At 37.3% G+C, this 19,800-nt stretch overlaps 1 protein-coding gene across 2 annotated transcripts; it reads left to right on the top strand.

Annotated features, from left to right (window-relative positions):
• Window positions 1-77: 77 nt before the first annotated feature.
• On the top strand, window positions 78-19,551 carry MRE11 (MRE11 double strand break repair nuclease). Of its 2 annotated transcripts, none has more exons than XM_014877556.2 (19): window positions 78-248; window positions 747-879; window positions 2,785-2,945; window positions 3,546-3,633; window positions 4,489-4,630; window positions 6,046-6,160; window positions 7,177-7,362; window positions 7,847-8,018; window positions 8,751-8,831; window positions 9,429-9,555; window positions 11,305-11,405; window positions 12,556-12,729; window positions 13,872-13,934; window positions 14,904-15,120; window positions 16,067-16,150; window positions 17,152-17,207; window positions 17,667-17,737; window positions 18,114-18,186; window positions 19,202-19,551. In XM_014877556.2, the coding sequence occupies exons 1-19, from the start codon at window positions 229-231 to the stop codon at window positions 19,244-19,246; spliced, it is 2,109 nt and encodes a 702-aa protein (XP_014733042.1). In that variant the 5' UTR covers window positions 78-228; the 3' UTR covers window positions 19,247-19,551. The 2 variants fall into 2 exon arrangements, with proteins under 2 accessions (XP_014733042.1, XP_088015523.1); XM_088159397.1 differs by lacking the exon at window positions 17,667-17,737 and adding an exon at window positions 17,563-17,629.
• Window positions 19,552-19,800: the final 249 nt, after the last annotated feature.

Here is a 19,800-nt window from a genome sequence, read left to right as displayed (position 1 = left end):
CGGGCTGGGCCGGGCCGGGCCGGGCCGGGCCGGGGGCGGTGCTGGCCCGAGCAGCGGCGGGAGTGGGAGATGGCGCGGGCTCTGTGATAGCCTTTCACTGTGCCCGTGCCCTGGCCCAGAGCCTGGCTTGGTGTCTTGCGCTTGGCGTCTTGCGCTTGGCGTCTGTGAAGAGAGAAGCTGACTCCCTGAGCTGTGCCAGAGCCTTCCCGTAGGAACCTCGGCACGAGGATGAGCACCATCAACTCACAGTAAGCTCCTGTTGTCTGCATTTCCCTGCAGTCCTGACACAGCAGGCAGCAAGTGTTTTGTATGTCCGGGACGAGTTAAGAAGAGCTGGGATCATCGGTTGTGTTTTCCCTCCGGTCCTTACGATCGCCATGCTTGCCTTCATGCATGCGTAGATTACCAGTTCAAAGAGGGAATTAGACTGTTCAACAAAAAACAAAACACACGCAAAGGGTTCTTTAGTTTTTAATTAGATACTTCAGAGGGATGCTTGCAGCCCTTCACTGGAGCAGAATGACTGAGATAAATAAATCTTCCAGCTGGCTGGTTTAGCGATGTGCCGTTTGCAATACAAGTAGTGAAGTATTTTTTGAGACTCTTACAGGACTGATATTTGGTAGAGTTTTATGGTAAATCTCCGTGTTTCATTACTTTGGACAGATAAACTTACCTTAGTAAAGACTGTGTAGAAATTCCGTATGTGTATTGCTCTCTGACACAAGTTTTACTGTCTTGTTCAGGGATGATGGAGACACCTTTAAAATACTCGTTGCTACTGATATTCATCTTGGCTATTTGGAGAAGGATCCAGTGCGCGGAAACGATACATTTGTGACTTTTAATGAAATACTGGACCATGCTAGAAAAAATGAAGTAAGTGCTACTTTTTGGAGAGGGAAGGACTGAGGCTGTTAAAAATATGGTCCAATCTGCCAGAAGCTGTAAAGCTTAGTCCTGGTACTGTTTCTAATAATATCAAGTGGCGGGACTATTGGTTGCATTCAGTTTCATTTCTGATTTAGTAAAAGGAATGCCTGTTTCTTTGTGAGAGCGTTCTTGCTGAATCATGACTTTAGTCGCATTTAGCAGTGTTTTTTGATTGCCTCCACCAGTTTCAGTGGTATCTAGAGAGGGTTTGTCACTGCAAGGAGGAAAAATAATTGAGGAGAGCAAGAGTAGTGATATACAGTCTTCTAATAAATCAGTGGAGATTCGTTTGGAGCTTTTGAAGTGTCGTGCAGTGCTGAGTCGCTGAAATGAGCAGTTCTGGTGCCGAGCAGCTCCAGTGCCTGCACAATCGGCAGCAGAAGCCTGCAGTGGGGTGAACAGAGGAGCTTCCTGAACTGGGCCAGCCTCGGAGGAGCCGAGAGTGGGAGCCGAGAGCCGCCAGGAGCCCTCAGCAGCTGATGGGACCTGGGTGGGGTCAGGAGCAGCCAAAAACCCTCCCACACTTGTCCAAGAAGCTCCTGGGGAATGGCAGCAAGCAGGAGCACCTCCAGCACGGCAAACAGACTTGCCGTGGCATGGCTTTTTGTGCAGGAACAGCACTTGAGCTCTGCCAGCTCCACCAGGGAGTAGTGGAATCTAGCTGGCAGAAAGCTGGGGCCTTTCTTCTGCATCCACCACGGCTGACAGAGCTGCCCAGACAGAGCTCTCTATCCAGACACAGCTCGGGCTGACAGGTATCAGGGAATGTGTATGAGACAGAGAGAGACTACTGGAATCACACACTACTTTCCTTGGGGCAGGCCTAGCAGGCAGACAGGACACATGATCCAGGGGATTCCCTATCCTCACTCCCTCTGAATGAACTCACTGAATTAAGGGACAGGGGGCAATGGTAACAAGTTCCTGCCCTGCACAGCAGGTGCATCTCCTCCATGGCTGCTCCACGTGCCCTGCCATAACAGATGTGAGGCTCTGCAAGTGGAACTGAGCAAGGATAGTCGTTCATCTAGCATAGAGGTGTTGCTGAGGTTGTTGCCTGTGCCCAATATCAAAACTCATTCCATGAAGGAAGAAGATGGGTTGTTAAAGGAGACCCCTTTCTGATGGGAACAGAAGGCCCAATATGAAGACTGGGTCCACTTCTTAGGGAAGCCTGCTGCATCCCTGGAGCCTGAGTAGGTTGACAGCAGCTGAACAGGATCCAGTATGTGCCCAGGTGGCCAAGAAGGCCAGTGGCATCCTGGCCTGTCAGCAATAGTGTGGCCAGAAGGACCAGGGCAGGGACTGTCCCCTTGTACTGAGCACTGGTGAGGCTTCATCTCAAGTGCTGTGTTCAGTGCTGGGTCCCTCACTGCAAGAAAGACAGCTAAATATATGCAATATATGCAGAAATTGCATCTAGTACCTTCTCAAAATAATATGCTGATAGCTACTGTTTATTCGCACTAGATAGCGTAGGAGTGGGAAAATAATGTCACTGTTTTTCATGCCTGTCAAAAAATGTTCAGGAGCCAATTTGGAGACCCTTATTATAATAGTACACTAATCTTTTTTTTATCACTATCAGTTGTTTTCTCCTATGACTCTTCATAAATGGGTCTTTTTGGGGTTGATTTTGTTTTAGTTAACAATTTAATTACTTTCTTTTTCATAAGGAAGTTAAATATTGTTTCTGTTACTACTAACTACCTAGAATTGTACATCTTCATATTTGAGGAAGTATGTGTCAGTCCCTAGAAGAAATAATTTAAACAGTTTGCTTAGAAGTCTTTCAAGGTAATAAAAAATGCTGTATTGAAGTAAAATAATAAGGCTTTTTGTTGCATACAGGTGGACTTTGTTTTATTAGGTGGGGACCTTTTTCATGACAACAAACCTTCCAGAAAAACAGTACACTCTTGTTTGGAATCACTAAGAAAATACTGCATGGGTGATCGTCCTGTTCAGTTTGAAATTTTGAGTGATCAGGCAGTTAATTTTCATTATAGCAAGTAAGTATGTTACTATAAATTATCATCTAAGGCTTGGTTTGTGTACTGGGTGAGTGTGTTGTGATTTCTATTTTATACCCTCCGTGACTGGAACCTGGAACTTTTAGGTCTAGCTGTGTGGGACATTTTACAGGATAACTCCAGCTGTCATCTAAATCTGTAAAGTAATGCATACAATATTTTGAGAAACTTCTGAATGTGCTGTGACTCTTGATATATTTATTTAATATATAGTTTCCAATTTGTAAGTACAGTACAAGTAAATCAGTTCACATGAGTTGTTTTAGTAAAATCAGCAGAGTTCCTTGTGGGTAAGCAAGGGTTGCACAGCCTAATCCACTACTATTATACTAATTTTTGTACAATTCTTTTCGTGGCTTGTTCTAAAATAATAGTCTTCTTTTGTTACCGTATTCCCCATGGAAAGTGCCATTCCAGACCATGAATAAGAATCTTATGTTTAAGTTTAACCTTAGGCTTATTCATAATCACTTCATTCTGATTTGTACCACATCTATTTGTGATGAATTTGAAGACAATATTGAGAATCATACACAAATTTGCAGATACAGTTTAACTTATTTTCCTCTTTTTGCTCAGATTTCCTTGGGTGAATTACCAGGATGAAAATCTCAACATTTCTATTCCAGTTTTTAGTATTCATGGCAATCACGATGATCCCACAGGGGTAATTACTATCATAATTATACTGTTGCATGACAAAGATATAGAAATAGAAACTTGTATAAAAATGCAGTTCTGGGACATCATGCTAGTTTTAGTTGTTTCACTCTGTAAATATTTTGTGTATCTTTAGGAAAAATGAAGTAAGTTGCAATCCATATGAACTACGTTTAATTTCTTAATTTATATAGGTTTCTGTCATTGATAATAGAATCACTTTTCGTGCTAAGAAGTGTCAGTCTTTCAGAACGTTTCTAAAATATTCCATCTGTAGAGATTGAAAGGTTTTTCCTTAAAGAAGGAGAATTTTGATACTTTGATTTGTGCATATGTAATTGATATGCATCATGCATTTGCAAGAAGATATTCTAATAATAGTGAAATGGTAGCTTAAAACAAGCTGCAGGAAATAAGCAGGAAAAGGATGTTTAGAAAGTATTACAATTCATGTGTTGAATTAATAATTTTGTATTTTATACAAAATAGCAGTGTATCATGGAAATGAGTGTTTTAGCAGCAGTTTAACTTTGAATTTGTTATAAAGTAGTTACCTTAGCCAGATAATTTTTGTAGTAGTTTAGAGACTGGCTGATTGAATGGGTTTTTGTGGTTTTGTTTCTCTGAATGATTTAATGTTTAATTTCGTATTGTTCAAATGAAGTATGACTTGTAAGGAAAAGGGATTTGCTTCTGTACTCTAGAGTACTAGCAAAACCCCTAATATATATTATGGGGCTTTTCAGCTGCAGAAGTTATTTAAGGAAAGATGTTCTCTCATACTTTTGAGACTTTCATTTAGACATGAAACACTTAATGTTCTATTCAAAGTTTTGTATTTGTTTCTTATTATTTGTTGTAGGCAGATGCACTGTGTGCATTGGATATTTTAAGCTGTGCAGGCCTGCTGAATCACTTTGGACGTTCAACTTCCGTGGAGAAAATAGATATTAGTCCCATTTTATTGCGTAAAGGTAGAACAAAAATTGCACTGTATGGCTTGGGTAAGTATTTGTCTGCCAGACTGTGACTAGACTGTTAATGTGTTATTGAAATTTAATAGGTCTAAATAAAGTTGGAACAAATATATAAGGCTGCAACAAAGATGAAGGTCTACGTGATTCTAAATTAAAGCATATCAATTCTGTGACAGTGTCAGGTTTTTCCTCCTGCTTTGTGTCACTGACTGACAGGGTTTTTTTGCTCATTTAGATAAATCTTCCTAAACTTGATTTTTGTACCTTTATTGGTGTTAAATGAACCCTGCTTAAGTTAACCATAGTGCCAGTGTATCAAATCAGAGCAATCACACTCTTAAATTCTCTCTGTTGTGTATTAAGCTTCTTTCATCCTACTTAGGCAAAACTTAAACACCCTATGTTCATGTGCCATTTTGGTTATATTTAAAAGCATAAGCTGCCTGAGCAGAAACCTAATATCTTACGTGTCTGTCTGAAGTGGTTCATAAGTAACGTTTGCCATGGGGAAATCTCAGTTTCTTTAAAGGAGCTTAAGAGTTTCATAGTTTAAAGTGGTTCTATGATAGGTTTTCAGTTTCAGGTTTGTTCCTTTGTTTTTTCTCCACTGAATTCCCCTCTACCCTCACTCCTTACATAGAATGGTTATTTTTGACTGCTTTATATCTAGAGAAGTTAACTATTAAGATCTTGCTTTTTCACCCTTATTTTTTATCCTATCATGAGTGCTTAAACACCTGATTCCAAGCAACTTTTATAGCTCTAAATTAAGTCCTTGTTTGCCATTATTTTGTGTGTTTAATGAGATACTTTGAAAGATTGTTAGATGTTTGAAAGTTTAGTAGTTAGTGGAATGTTCTTATATCAAAATATAAAAGTTTTCAACACCCAAGTTGTTACTGGGAAATGCAACAACTTTCTAAAGTGCCAGTGTTGCTGCATGAAGATGTTCATGACATGTTTCTTTGTGTTTGTGCCAGAATTATTTGTACCTTTTTGACTTTCTCTGATTCAGAGAGCATTTGTTCTTATACAAAATATGAACACTCCATACGGGATTTATTGATATCTATCATGAGCCTGGCTAAGGATAGTTTAGGGGTTTTTTTTCCTAGTTAAAAACATCAAGGAAATAATCAGTGACTTCCAGGGATGGGACATGCGCAAATTTCTTGGGCAAGCTTCTTCCAGTGCCTCACTACCATTACAGTGAAGAACTTCATTGTAATATCCAACCTAAATCTGTCCTCTTTCGGTTTAAAGCCATTCCCCTGTCCTATCACTGCTTTACATTCTGAAAAGTCCCTCTCCAGCTTTCTTGTAAGCCCACTTTGGGCACTGAAAGGCTGCTACATTTTTGTTCCTCATGGTTTTTTTTATAGAGTTGCTGTAAAAATGCTATGAAATACAGACAATTTTTTTTTCCCGTTTGTTCACTTCAGGAGCTATTCCAGATGAGAGGTTGTATCGTATGTTTGTCAATAAGCAAGTAACCATGCTGAGACCAAAGGAAGATGAAGATAGTTGGTTTAACTTGTTTGTGATTCATCAAAATAGGTAACAGTACTAAAGGAATTACAGTAATTTACTGTGTTACTTCGTTAAACTGCCTGGAAAAGGATAGGTGAGCAAGCCAGTTCATACTTCTTGTGAGTAGTTGGGTTCTTATGAGTTTTACAAGTGAAAACATTGTTTTACAGCTCTTTTTGGAGAAGTATTGTAAAGGAAAAGGTTTGAAATAAATGAGTTAGGGGAGCTGGGAGATTTCTTCCCAAACTTTTATAGTCAAAAGCAGTGGAGGCTTTGTAGTGTAATATGCATATAATTAAGTCCTTTCTGCTTGTTAAAGCTGGGAGAACTCCAAATTTCATATTGTATTTCCTATTCTTGTTTGAACCATAGTTCAACAAGTACCCCTATGTTCCCTTGCACTGCTGTGCTTTACAGATAGGTAACATGTTCTGTCTGCCTGCAGGCTTCTCCTAGCAGTGGTAGTAGGAACAGGCAGAGTTCTTTTCCATATACTTTCTTCTGATTTTTCCTGAAGAAGAAGGCAATCCTCATGCTCAAATAATGGTGAGGCAGACGTAAACAAATACAGCTTATATTACCCTGTGTAATTTCTGTCTTGTAGTCTGAAGGACCTCACTCCCACATCTCCCTTGTCTTCCAGAAAGGGATTGGGGGTGGCCTGTCTCATGTCTGTTTACTTCAGTGGGTTTTACCCCACTGTTTAAAAGCAAAAACAACCAAAACTGATTGCTATGAAATGCTATAAAAGCATTCGTACAGAAAAAAAAAGAGGTCTTACAAGCCAAGTAAGGAGGAAAGGGGGATCCAAATAAAAGGGGAGAGCAGAAAACAGTGAACTATGTAAAAAAGTGAGCCATGTAAGTTGCCCTTTTGATTAACCAAACACTAAACAACTATGTAAGGAATAAATGTGAAGAAGACCTGACATATATGTCTGATATCATTGCTGGAGTTCCTCTATCATTTTAAATCATACTAACGCTTTTCTCCTCCTTCACTCTCTCCTTGCCCATCCATTATTCTTCTCTTCTCTCGAACAGGAGCAAACATGGAGCTACCAACTATATTCCAGAGCAATTTTTAGATGACTTTATTAATCTTGTTGTGTGGGGTCATGAACATGAGTGCAAAATAGCTCCGTTCCAAAACGAACAGCAACGTTTCTACATTTCTCAGCCAGGAAGTACAGTGGTGACATCTCTGTCCCCTGGAGAAGCTGTGAAAAAGTGCGTGAGCTTTTCTTTTTGTTCTTGTTTATCCCTTGTCTTAGATGTCTCAGGTGTTCTCTTGAATACAGAAAAATTCTTGTATACAGTATGAAAAGACTGTATTACTATGTAGACTTGTATTACTGTGGATTAGCTTCAGAGTGTGACATAATAAGCAAAGTAGATGGAATGAGTACCTGGTATAACTTTTACTTTTCTTGCAATTTAATCTAACATTTGAAGCAAATGGAACTTGGCTAAGAGGAGTTACATGCTGATAAATTGGAATACAAAATTAGAACTGAGTACAAGTGCTTGTATATGGAACAAGCACAGTCTAAATATAATAAAATGGAAGTTTTATAGGGCCAACTCTGAAGTACAGATCTTCCTATAGCTTTTGAAATTTTGTCCCTGGAAAGTAAACATGAATTTGAAAACAAATCTTTATACTGTACTTCTCGTAAGTTTATCTTCTAGTAAGTTACCTTTCTCCTTTTAGACACATTGGTTTGCTGCATGTTAAAGGGAAAAAAATGAAAATGGAGAAGATTGCTCTAGAGACAGTGCGAACTTTCCATGTAGAGGATATTGTTCTAGCTGATCATCCAGATCTTTTTAATCCTGACAATCCTAATGTTACTCAGGCAATACAGGCATTCTGCATGGAAAAGGTAACTTGTGATGCTAACAGTGGATAGCAGAATATGGATATAAGGGGATAAGTGTATGGACAGGGGATGGGATCTGTTACTAGTTTTGAGACTGGAAGATGAGAAATCTTGTGTCTTGCCCCATATTAAAACAGACTGAGACAGTGTTTCCATAGGAAGCTAATGCCATGACATTCACTCTGTAGCCTTGGCTTCCAGATTCCTTGATTGAGATGACTTATTGAAGTAGGCTGGAACTGCTTTTTGGATGTCCATATCATCTTTGTACAGAAGCTTGCACCTGAGAGTGGGGCAGCGTTGGATGTGCACTTTGGAACCAGCATAAATGCATTGGCCTAAACCCTGAGAGCTCAGCCATGCAGTCTGAAGTGGCAGAAGTAACTAAGCAAGTTTATTAATTGCTTAGTTCCTAGGTTTATATGGCTCAATCTACTTTTCCCTGGGACTAGAAATTTAACAAAGCATAGTGGCTATAAAATATGAGAGATCAGTGGTGTAGATACTGCTGGACTGCACTGTATCTGAAGGATAAGCCTTTCATTGTCGTGTTTTTCTCAGTCATTCTTAATGGCTTTTGGCTGCATACTGGTACATACGTGTTTGGGAATGAGAGCACATTTGATTTATTTTGATATCTCCCCTTGCAAATGGATGTATTTTAAGTTATACTTGAAACGTTCAGGCATCTGTAAGAGAACAAAGTGGAACTGAATTTATAATTCTCCTTCACAGGTGGAATTGATGCTGGACACTGCAGAAAGAGAAAGCTTGGGAAATCCCCGCCAGCCAGAGAAGCCTATCATAAGATTAAGAGTAAGAAATTGTTCAGCTTGGATTGCTTTGTTTTTAAGAATTACTGTGAAAAATTTCAGAGCAAAGTCATACTTTTTGTGTAAACACGTAATATATAAATTATTTTGCTGTGTGCAGGCAAATATAAATCACCTACCATACTTCTGTTTGCCTGTGTAACCAGTACTCTAAGGAAAAGGTTGAGATTGGTCATAAATGCACTTCACTGCTGTTCTGAGTAAAGGCATAAAAGTGGCTATTTACTGTGAAGTTCTTTTAAGTCATACTATCCTGTGTGCATTCCTAGCCCAATCAGAAACTGTTGTGAAGGCTAGTAAATGAAACAAATTAGGAACGAATTATAAATATGAGCTATTATATGTATAAGTAGAAATAAATTTTATGTATATATATAAATATGAGTTATTAGCTATTCTGTTAATGTTATTATTAGCTGTAATTAGCCATTAACTATTCTGTATAGTAAGGCATTAATTTTAAGTTGACTTATTTCTTACTACTGATTTTTTCCTTTGAAGCATAACAAATTTATTTTGAATTGTGTGGCTTCTCTGTTTCTGTTTGTTTCATATTTGAATTTGTCCTTTCTTCACTTAGGTTGATTATGCAGGTGGCTTTGAACCATTCAGTGTCCATCGTTTCAGCCAGAAGTACATGCATAGGGTGGCTAACCCAAAAGACATCATACACTTTTTCAGGCGTCGTGAACAAAAAGAGAAAAAAGGTGATTATGAAAAAAGGAATCATTGGCATTGCCTTTGTTTTCATTTGTCTGTATTTTGTTGCCCAGCACTTGCAAAGGCTTGGTGCCTACCATCTAATGTGTTATAGGAAAAGTAAAGATTCATTGTCTTATTTAAGTATATATATTGCACAATTATTTCTTTTCAAATTCTCAGTTTGTCAGAAATTCTGATATTCAGCACAACATCTTCTGACAGTTATTCATAAACAGCTTCATTTTCCTTTGGCCTCAACTTACTGAGTTGCTTACAGTAATACATAGCCCCATGCCACACTGAGTTACTCTGTGGTTCTGTGATAATTACCATGAAAGGCATTAAGTGGCTCTCTCCCGAGACTTCTTAGAATAAGATGATTTGGTTTGAACACTGAAGGAAAAGAGATGGGTACAGTGCTTTTTCCCTTTATATTTTAATTTTATTTTGTAGTAGTTCATTTGTTCATACCTAAAATAGTAATGAAGGATATGGGCTTAAGAGATGTTCATATTTTTTTTTAAAGGGTCCAAATGTAGGATAGCATTTTGTTTTCCCTAATTAGTCATATGTATGAGGTGCTCTTGGCTTGTCTCTTCCAGGTATGTTTCTGTTCAAATATTTGTGCAAAACCAATAATAGCTGTTCCTATTGCAACATTTCTCACTGCTGCCTAGAATTTTTAATAAATGGTTAATAGATGTTGTCCAAATACTCGATTTGTAATAGTTGCTAATGAAAATTCAGCTTGTACAGGAACATAATGTGCTAAAAAACTCTTACTAGTTTGCATTAGTGCATTGTAAGTGCATTGTCTATTTCCAGTGACAGTTTTTTATGAATACTGTCAGTTCTATAAAGTTCAAAGCATCATTTCATGAATAAAAACTGCTTTTATTGAGACATTTTTAAAATTATACTGTATTGATCTTGGTTTATTTTGCTTTGGTTTCCTTTTTTATAGTTGTGTAATCTCATTAACATTTTCAGAATACACAGTAGCTACCACTTCTGCCACCATGTTTCACTAATTTACTTTTCCTCCTTAATGGGCATGTCAGCTTCAGGAGGGGAATATAAAAGTACTGCCATGGCTTTTGCATTCCTTTATTAGACAGCCTCCAATACAAGGGGAGTGGCTAATGAAGCACTCAACGTTTTCATTACATGTGCACATTGTGGTTCAGGACAGGTGATGTTAAGACTTCAGGAATTCAGTCTGTAGTCTAAAGCAGTCTGTAGTCACTTTATGTTGTGTGGTATGTGCTAACCTAGGATGATTATCCCTCTCATCCTTCTGTCATTCCTACCTTGCTGCCTGAGAAAGGGGGATGAGCTCTGAGCATTTTCTATTGAAAATCAGTCAGCATACTCTGGAGGAAAATGAAAATCTCTTTTCTAGTAAACGGGTTACTTATAAAAAACTTCTGTGCTTTGATGGCTCCTATGATTTTCTTTCATTTGTGATCTTCTAGAGTTCAATTATAACCTTTAGAACACAGTGTTCAGTATTTAATTCCTGACATATGTTAGTTAGAACTCTTCATATCTGGTAGAGGTGGAGTTGTCTGCACAATTACGTTTCTCCATGTTTCCAATGAACAGACTCTAAAAAGAGCAAAAAGCTTTACATATAAAAGGGACCACAATTCTTAGGAGGCCTGCATTAACCTCTTTTTCCTGCTACTGTCAGTGGGAAGGTAATAATTAAAAGCTGTAAATGTCTATGATGCCACTGTGCTTTTCTATTCTAGACATTGATCTTAATTTTGGAAAATTGGTTAGCAGACCTGCTGAGGGAACAACACTCAGGGTGGAAGACCTTGTAAAGCAGTATTTCCAGACAGCAGAGAAGGTATTTTTCTACTTTTTATAATTTCCTTTTTTAATGTTATATGATATTTTTATCTTTTGCTTTCTTAATGGAAGTAATGTGCCCTGGAAAGACTCTCACATTCACGAATAAGTGAATTTATTATCCAAAAAACTATCTGAGAATTACCTTATGAAGTGTGTGTCTTAGATTAACAAGTAACTGTTGTATATAGGTTGTGCAGGTATGTGAGCACACACTCACATTTGAGAGTGTGAGAGCATTTGAGGTTTGAGAGCACAGCTCTTTGTGTGAACTTGGAGTGTGCGCCCTGTACGAAGTGATGTGTCATGTACTCAAGTACAGGAGGAAAATGTGAGGGAAGGGCTACCTTAAATTACTCTAGGGCCAGTGTGAGACTGTAGCATGTACTATTACTGACTTTAAGTCACTTGTTACTTTGCAGTATATTTGTGTCCTCAGATGTAGTGCATTTCCACATTTTAAAGCAGACCAGGGAGAAGGGAGAACCCTGATAATTTGCTTTCTTCCCACCCTGTTGTTAAATCTAGTATATTTCCCTTTCCCAACAACAGTGCAGTAACATCTAAGAGATAAAAAAATAATCAGTGAGCCAGGTGCACAAATGCTTGATGTAGTTGATCAAGCATAACTTGCAGAAGCTATTTCAGTTGTAGAATGTCTTTAGAGCAAGAATTCTTGAGATAAAGATCCTTCAAATTACATCATCCTGCCTAACCTTAGACACATGCTAGGTGTCAGTATTAGGACAGCATAAATCACGTTCCTTTGTTCTACTTATTTTATTTAAACATTTTATTTTATAACAGCTAGAAAGTTTATTTCTCTGGGCACCTTTATTTCCTGAATTTTTTTTTTTAGATATTACTAGCATTGCCGTTTCTTTACCGTTCATAAAGCCTTTTGCTTTGACTAGTTTGAGAAATATTCTGCAAAGTTGGTGTGACATGCTAGTAGGAAAAAGTTGTAACTGGTTTATGACAAGTAACATTTGCTTATTGCTGTGCTTTTCTCTGATTTAAATATTCAATGCACATTACTGTTTTTGCAACCAACTTAATGTAATATTTAACTGAAACAACTGGAATATATTGCTTGCTTTCTCTAATGGCAGATGCTTCTTAACAAATTATTTTCCCCAATTCTAAAGAAAGTACAGCTTTCACTTCTAACTGAAAGAGGAATGGGAGAAGCAGTGCAAGAGTTTGTGGACAAAGAGGAAAAAGATGCCATAGAAGAGCTGGTGAAATATCAACTAGAAAAAACGCAGAGGTTTCTCAAGGAGCGTCGCACTGATGCAGTAGAAGAAAAAATAGATGAGGAGGTAATGCTCTGTTAATGTTGATTCCCCAAGAGAGGTCAAGACAGTAGAAAAATCCATGCACAAACATGGTTGAATAGATTTGCTGGTATGTGAAGCGTCTGCAACAATTGCTTCTAATCATTTTCTGCAATTAATAAATGAATAATTAATTTATGATGAAGTTTCAAGTACATGATTTCAAAACTTGTACTGAAAATGGAGTTTAGGTTGCACACATGTTCATAGAAAAAATCTGTCTAATACATGTAGAACTACATATTTACCACTATTGTGAGAAAGATGGTAGATATAATCTCTTTGTAGCTTTTTGTATTGGCTTAGGGAAGAGTACTAGAGCAGGACAAGCATAAAGGAAATTTATCCTTCAGGTGCTCTACTTGCTTCTGTAGCTCAGGGTATCTCAGAGACAGGCCTTTATGTGTATTGGCTTATGTGTGTTGAGCAACTCTTGAAAGACATTTTTGTCAACTTGTTGGGCTTCCACATGAGCCCATGTATTCAGCTGTAATAGTCAACATTGTAGAAGAAGTTGTTCTGCAGCTTATCTGTGCACTGTTTAAAGAATAATTTGGTAGGGAAGGAAGGCTGCATCTATCTGTTTTCTTACTGATTGTTTTAATGCCTGAGGGGTTGAAAGACACCATAAACAAGCAGTGCCTGCAGGCTTTCTGTGACACTTTAGGGTGTTTTATTGTTGCTGTTTGTCTTTAGAACTAATATCTTCTTTCTGCCACGCCCCATGTCTTTTTCCCTATTTGTTAAGTTGAGCTTCCTTAGTTGTACACGTACTGCAACATGGTCTCTTCTCATAATAGTTATTTGCTGTCTTGATTCTTCATCTCTACCTCTTTTTCCAGTTATTCATATTTCAGTGTCCCTTATTGTCAAAATTACTATACTCTTCTTCTCTTAAACACAGTATCTCCATCAGGTCCCAAGCTTTCTTCCTCCCCAGTGATGTAGCTCCAGTTATTAACAGAGTGTGAGATTCTTAAACCATAGGACAGCATGAAAGGGCCCCAAAAAAACTGTTCAGTTATTCTTGGACTCTTCACTTCTCACAGCTTTGCACTTACTGTATTTTCATTATTGTATGACATGAGCTGTTATTTTGACAGGAACTGTTTTTTGTTTTTATTCAGGTGCGAAAATTCAGGGAGAGTAGAAAAAAGAATACTGAGGAAGAGGATAAGGAAGTCCATGAGGTAATTACTGAGTTTTGAACATAGGCTGAAAAATTGAGTGGTGACTTCTGCAGTCACTTAGCAGTGCTTCAGCAATACTTCAGCATTATCCTTGCCAAAAAGTGCCTGTCTACCTTTAAAGCTTAGTAAGTCTGTTTTAAATCTTTGTTAGGATAATATATACGTAAGCTACTGCTCAATTTGGCTTTTGAGGTCTTGTCTCTTGTACAAATTTGTGAACCTGAATGTTCATTATTTCTTGCTTTTAACTGACGTTAGACTAGACAGGTGACTTTCAAAGATCTTTCAGCTTAAGCTCTTTGTGATTTCATCACCAGTGGACATGTGGATGAACTATATTGGGTGGTTTTACTGGAACAAATGAGGAGTATTGGTAAACTTTTAGGTACTGTGTCCTTATCAGCAATCTTAGACCTCCCACATACTCATGCTGTGATTGCATTGTATTTCCAAAGAAAATTGCCAACTGCTGATAGCGTGGGTGCTCCTTTGTCTTTGCAAGTTATGTGGGACTGGAATAAAATTTTGAGATAAGGACATCTGGGCTGAGATTCAGTCCTCCTAATTTGGGATATCATCACCTGAGCTAGTTGTCTTAAGCACCCACTGTCATCAATGAAGTTTGTCAGGGGAGCCCTTAGGGTGCTTCCTCTGAGCAGACACACGTAGCTGACAGAGGATGACCTGAGCTGTTCACCAGACTACATTGACAGTGTGTCACATTAACAAGCTCAATTCTGTTATCGTATCTTAGCTAACTACTTCATATGTACACATCTAATTAAATAAACTAAGTATTTTCACAGATGTCCTCTCCTTCCATAACACTGGATTTGTGTCTTCTAAGCCTCACTGGTTTAGAATTACACATTTTTATTTATATTATATATTTATTGTACATAACTAGGATTTAACAATGGTGTGTTTTATGGTTTAAGATTCTTTTTCGTAATTATTGCTCCATTTCAGGCAATGATGAGGGCCAGAGCCCACCGATCTGAGAATGAAGTTCTGGTCTCAGCCTCCAGTGATGAAGATTCCATGGATGTGGACATAGCAGGCACTAATAATCCAAGTGATGGCCTTACATCAACACTGAGCCGAGGAAGGGGTCGGGCAAGAGGTAGGGCAAGAGGTGCAAGAGGACAAAATTCAACAGCAAGAGGTTCATCTCGAAGAGGAAGAGGTGAGAAAAACTTTGCAGTCTTTGTACTGCAGTTCCTGACTTTTTTTTTCTTTAAAAAGTGACTCTCTTCTGATGCTTCCATCTAGTGGAAATTTGCTGCTTAAGAACTCCTACTGGGAAAAAAGCTCTTCTCAAATACTTATGGTATCCTATTGCATACAATTGACTACCTCACACGGCTTAAATTGTGACTTTTTCACTGTAATTAAAAGAAAAATATAATGTTTCCCAGCTGTGGAAACATAGTATACTCCTAAAAGATGCAGTATTGGGAAGGTCTGTACTATGAAGTGCATGGATAGACCTTTGTCACTGCTAAAGGTAAAGCAGTGTAAAGAGTGTAAAAGTGTAAATTTGATCAGTGTAAAGAGGAGCTACAGAATGTCTCTATCCTAATATAGGTTACAAAAGACTTTAACGTTTCTAGTGACTGAAAAAATGAGGAGTGCTTCTTAAGCAAAAAGAGTTAAATATCTCCTGGACTGAGTGTGATTGTACACTTTGCAGTGGTATTTCCATTATAGATGTATTTGCACTGTATATATATATATATATATATATATAAAAAGAAATAAATAACTCCTTTGAATTGTCTCAGTAATATGTCCAAATATCTGAGAGCAGGTTGAGTTGAAACAAAGGGTGTCATTTTGGGTCTGATTTGGTTAATGCTTTTAAACTAGTTCTGTGAGCCTGAGTGCTCCAACACTGTTGTGGTCCCATCAGAGTAGAGCCCTGTGTGTTAAGAGGTTGTGTCTGTGGACCTTTGAATACTTGACCCAGGGCAGCTCTTCTGCTTGTAAGGAGGGCTTTAATTCAAGGAGAAAGTGAGGAGTAAAGAGGATTGTAGATTTTTTTGAAGTGGCTTCCCACTCAGTAATGATAGAGTAAAAAGGAAAAAGAATAACTGCTTGACAGGTTTGCATTTTGTTTCTTATCTCTACAGGAACCACTAGCCAAGAGTCAGCTTCTGGCAGCAGATCCTACAAATCTGTATCTGCGCCTGGCAAGACACCGTCTATCATGGATGGTAGGCCTATGATCTGTCTCTTGCTCTAATCTGCTCTCTTAAAGTGTAGTGAAGGTGCTTGTTTAATGATGAAGTGCTTTAATTGCCTTTTATTCTATTAGTCAGTTACAGCTGTGAGAGATTCTTTCAGCGCTAATGAAATCGAATAACTAACAGTGATGAGAGAAAGAAGAGGGAAAAAAAATAGTGATATTCTTCTGTCATGGGGTAAAATGGAATGTATTAGGAACTTCTGGCTAGAGCTGCAAATAGGAAACATATTACATAGTGCAGTTTCTTAAGGAATAAGCATAGAAAGAATACAACTTAACATTTTAGGCAGAATATTCCTCAGGGGATAAAAAGTTAAATTTGACTGATGTTTACACGTTAGTAAGCTTTAATGCAAGTCCTTTTAGCCTTACATTCTAGTGAGTTTTGGAAATCTAAATGCTAGTTTTTACTAGGGAAGAAGACCTTATCTTTAAGCCACCTACATATGTGAGAGTAGCTGTTCCTTGCTGTAGAGGGAAGGTGCTGAGGAAACAGCATAAAGAATCTAAGAATTAAAGAAAAAATTACCAATCACTAATCTACACATAAACCCCCCCAAAATACCCCAAGGTTGGATTGAATTTTAAATTAAATGGCAAATTACCTTAATTTTAAATTGGTCAGGAAATGACCTGAAATACTGCAGAGAAATTAATTTTAGCAGCTGTGTTCATATTTAACCTGTTAGATATACAGGAATTTCAGTTACAGTAGTATTCTTTGTGTGTTCTTAACCAACGTTATTGATGGTTTTTCAGCCAGACTGGGAAGCACATGCAGCTGCACAGAGGGTTATATCCCTGGGTTTATAGACTTAATTTACGTTTTGGGTTGGTTTGTTTGTTTTACAGGGTGTTTTGCAGTGGAAATGCATGCTAGGCAGATCTTAAAAAAAAAAGGAACTGCATAATGTTGTTTGCATTTAATTGTATGAGCATTTTAAAAGTATTATATGTGTTTTATTCCAGCCTTTAGATCTTCAAAAACAGGACACTCTTCAAATTCATTCCAGTCTTACTCTGAGGTAAGCACCTTGTTGTATGAGTGAAATTGTGCTGTGTTTTACTGTTGATTTGAAAAATAAATACACAATCAAAACATTAGCCTAAATTAGCAGATGTTTCCAGGCTATCAGTTCCAGCATTAAGTTTCTATGTGTTAATCTGTAGACCTTTTGTATCCTTTTTTGTTACAGTGATTGTCTGAGGAAAACCATGTTTTATTTGTGACCGTAGTCTAAGATCCAAGGTGTATAAGCATGAGTGTTTTCCTGGGTTCTGCAAGGTCAAAGATGTGAAGAACAAATTTGTGCTGTATTTGCAAATTTGTGTAGTTCTAGCCTGGAGCCATCACAAATGTGTATTATTCTAACTAAATAGGTGTATCGTTGGAAAAAACCAGAGGTTCTGTGCTGTAGTACTCGCACATTATGCACTCTCTGTACAGGTAAGTTCTGTGGAAAATCTTTATAATTTTTTTTCAGGATATTATAGATATTGATTCTGATCCAGAAGATACTTCTTTTGTTCCTCCTTCTTCCAAAGTAAATCAAAGGTCAGTATGTTTGCTTCATAAATGCGATGTGTGCCTTATTTCTGACTGGCAATCAGCAGAGTCCAAGGATCTGACTGACTACTAGATTTTTAGGAAAGTCATAACACTGCTTAGAGAATTTATATAAATTTTTACTTGTTAATATAGGTTATCTTTCTATAACAGAAAAACTTAGTTTACTAATTGAGGTAAATGTGATCAGAGTTTTAGTATTAATATGTTATTTTAAGAATTTGTATTGTTCTACTTATTGTTATATCCGTTTATTTTTACTTTGTGTATTGGTGGTCCAGCTCTAAGTTAAAGGGGAAGTTATTGGAATGTCTGGTGACTGAGAACATGCTGATGCCATTTTTTTCTCTTTGTATGTTTCAAGGTTTCTATCTTCACTTAGTAAAAGAGGTTCACAAAGCCAAGCATCTAAAGGAGTTGATTTTGAGTCAGATGAGGTATGGTATATAGTACTATTTTTTAGTTTTATTACACTACCTGCATAATTATCAAAAATAAGGCTAGAAGAGACCTCAGAAAACTATCCAGTCCTTTTTCCCTTCAGTTTTTAATCAGTGAATTGTCATTACTGAAATGTGAACCTGGAATTGCCTGGGAGAGAAAGTAATTATAATTTCTTCTAGTCCTTAGCTGTATCCTTTCATTTAGTTATGTATTCTATTCTTGTAAAAAGGAAGATTTTTTTGGTTTTTTGTTTGTTTTGGGTATTTTGTATTCAGAAACGGTTCTTTTCCAGGGCATTTTTTTGTTGTAAATTATCTAAGTACTAAGTATACTTCTTAAAAATTTAAAATACTCTCTTCAAGTCCAATATGTCTGTTCTTGCTGTATATCTTTGAACTGGTAGGAAATGGTTTCTTCCACAATTAAACAAGTAAAACTTTTTACACAGTTTTGCACTGAATAGAAGACACTCTATTCTGTCAAGCACTGTGCAGTGTTTTCATAGTCTGTCATGCAAGGTTAGAATCCATTCCTTAACAGTGTCAGATTATGGCCACTTCTGAGAAAATACTATTTTCTTGTTCTTCTCCCCACTGTGCTATCTCTTCTTGTACTTTAAAAAAAAAAAAAAAGAAATAAAAACATGTAGGAAATAAAATCCTACATGTTTGCTTGAATATGCAAAAAGAAACAGTATTTTTTGATTCATACAAATATCAGTAAATTGTGGTGTGCAGTGTGTATATAGACATAATTTTACTTAGGTATGTGCTTCACATTTACAACAAATATAGATTGTTCCTTCTTTCAAAGCATCGGGTCATATTGACATAAACGTCACATGGACTTTTGAGTCAATAAATGACCTCTTTCATATCAAAACCAACAAAAACTGGTCTGTCAGAAAACATGACGAGGCTTTCTAGATTATTCTAAAGGTGACTTAGTTTTTTTATGACTTGAAATGCCTGCTAGTTTTAGTAATGTGTATCTCTTTAAAAATTTCAGGATGATCCATTCATGAGCCCTGCAACATCAAGAAGATCTAAGTGATTTCTGGCTCACTATGCAAGAGAGACTTTATAAGTTTGTGAAGAAAATGGAAAGCAGTTTATGTGATATTTCTCTGTAAATGATGACTTGCCTTCCATTTTCACTTCTGTGAAATGGTTTGGTTTGAGTTTGTTGGTTTTTTTCAGTGGCACCAAATTTGGTATAATGTCTGTTACATTGCTTGATGTGCTAGTCTAGAAGGTTCTGAAGTACTGCCTGAAAGTGCAAGTTCTTTCTAAAAATCTGAAACTCTGTTTTCTTATTGGGATGATAATAAAAATGACAGTTATATCTTTTCTATAAAACTCCCGTCTTTTTGGTTTGAATTTTGCAGAGAAATAAATTTATAATAGTCTGCAGGTACGAATATGGATGCAGTCTCAGCATAGTGGAACTTGTATTTACTTGCAATTTGCTGTGAATACAGTTGAAAATTCTGAATTCAGAGTCGAAGTTGGACACAAGAATACAGTTTTCAGTATTGAAGCTGTAAAATGTCTTAATGACTTCAATTCTACCAAGAGAACTTAAACCCAGTATTGCTCTCTTATTAA

This window comes from Sturnus vulgaris, chromosome 2 (genome assembly GCF_052056855.1).
Source record: "Sturnus vulgaris isolate bStuVul1 chromosome 2, bStuVul1.hap1, whole genome shotgun sequence".
In the NCBI taxonomy this organism is placed as follows: Eukaryota; Metazoa; Chordata; class Aves; order Passeriformes; family Sturnidae; genus Sturnus; species Sturnus vulgaris.
This window is presented reverse-complemented; position numbering and strand designations above follow the sequence as displayed.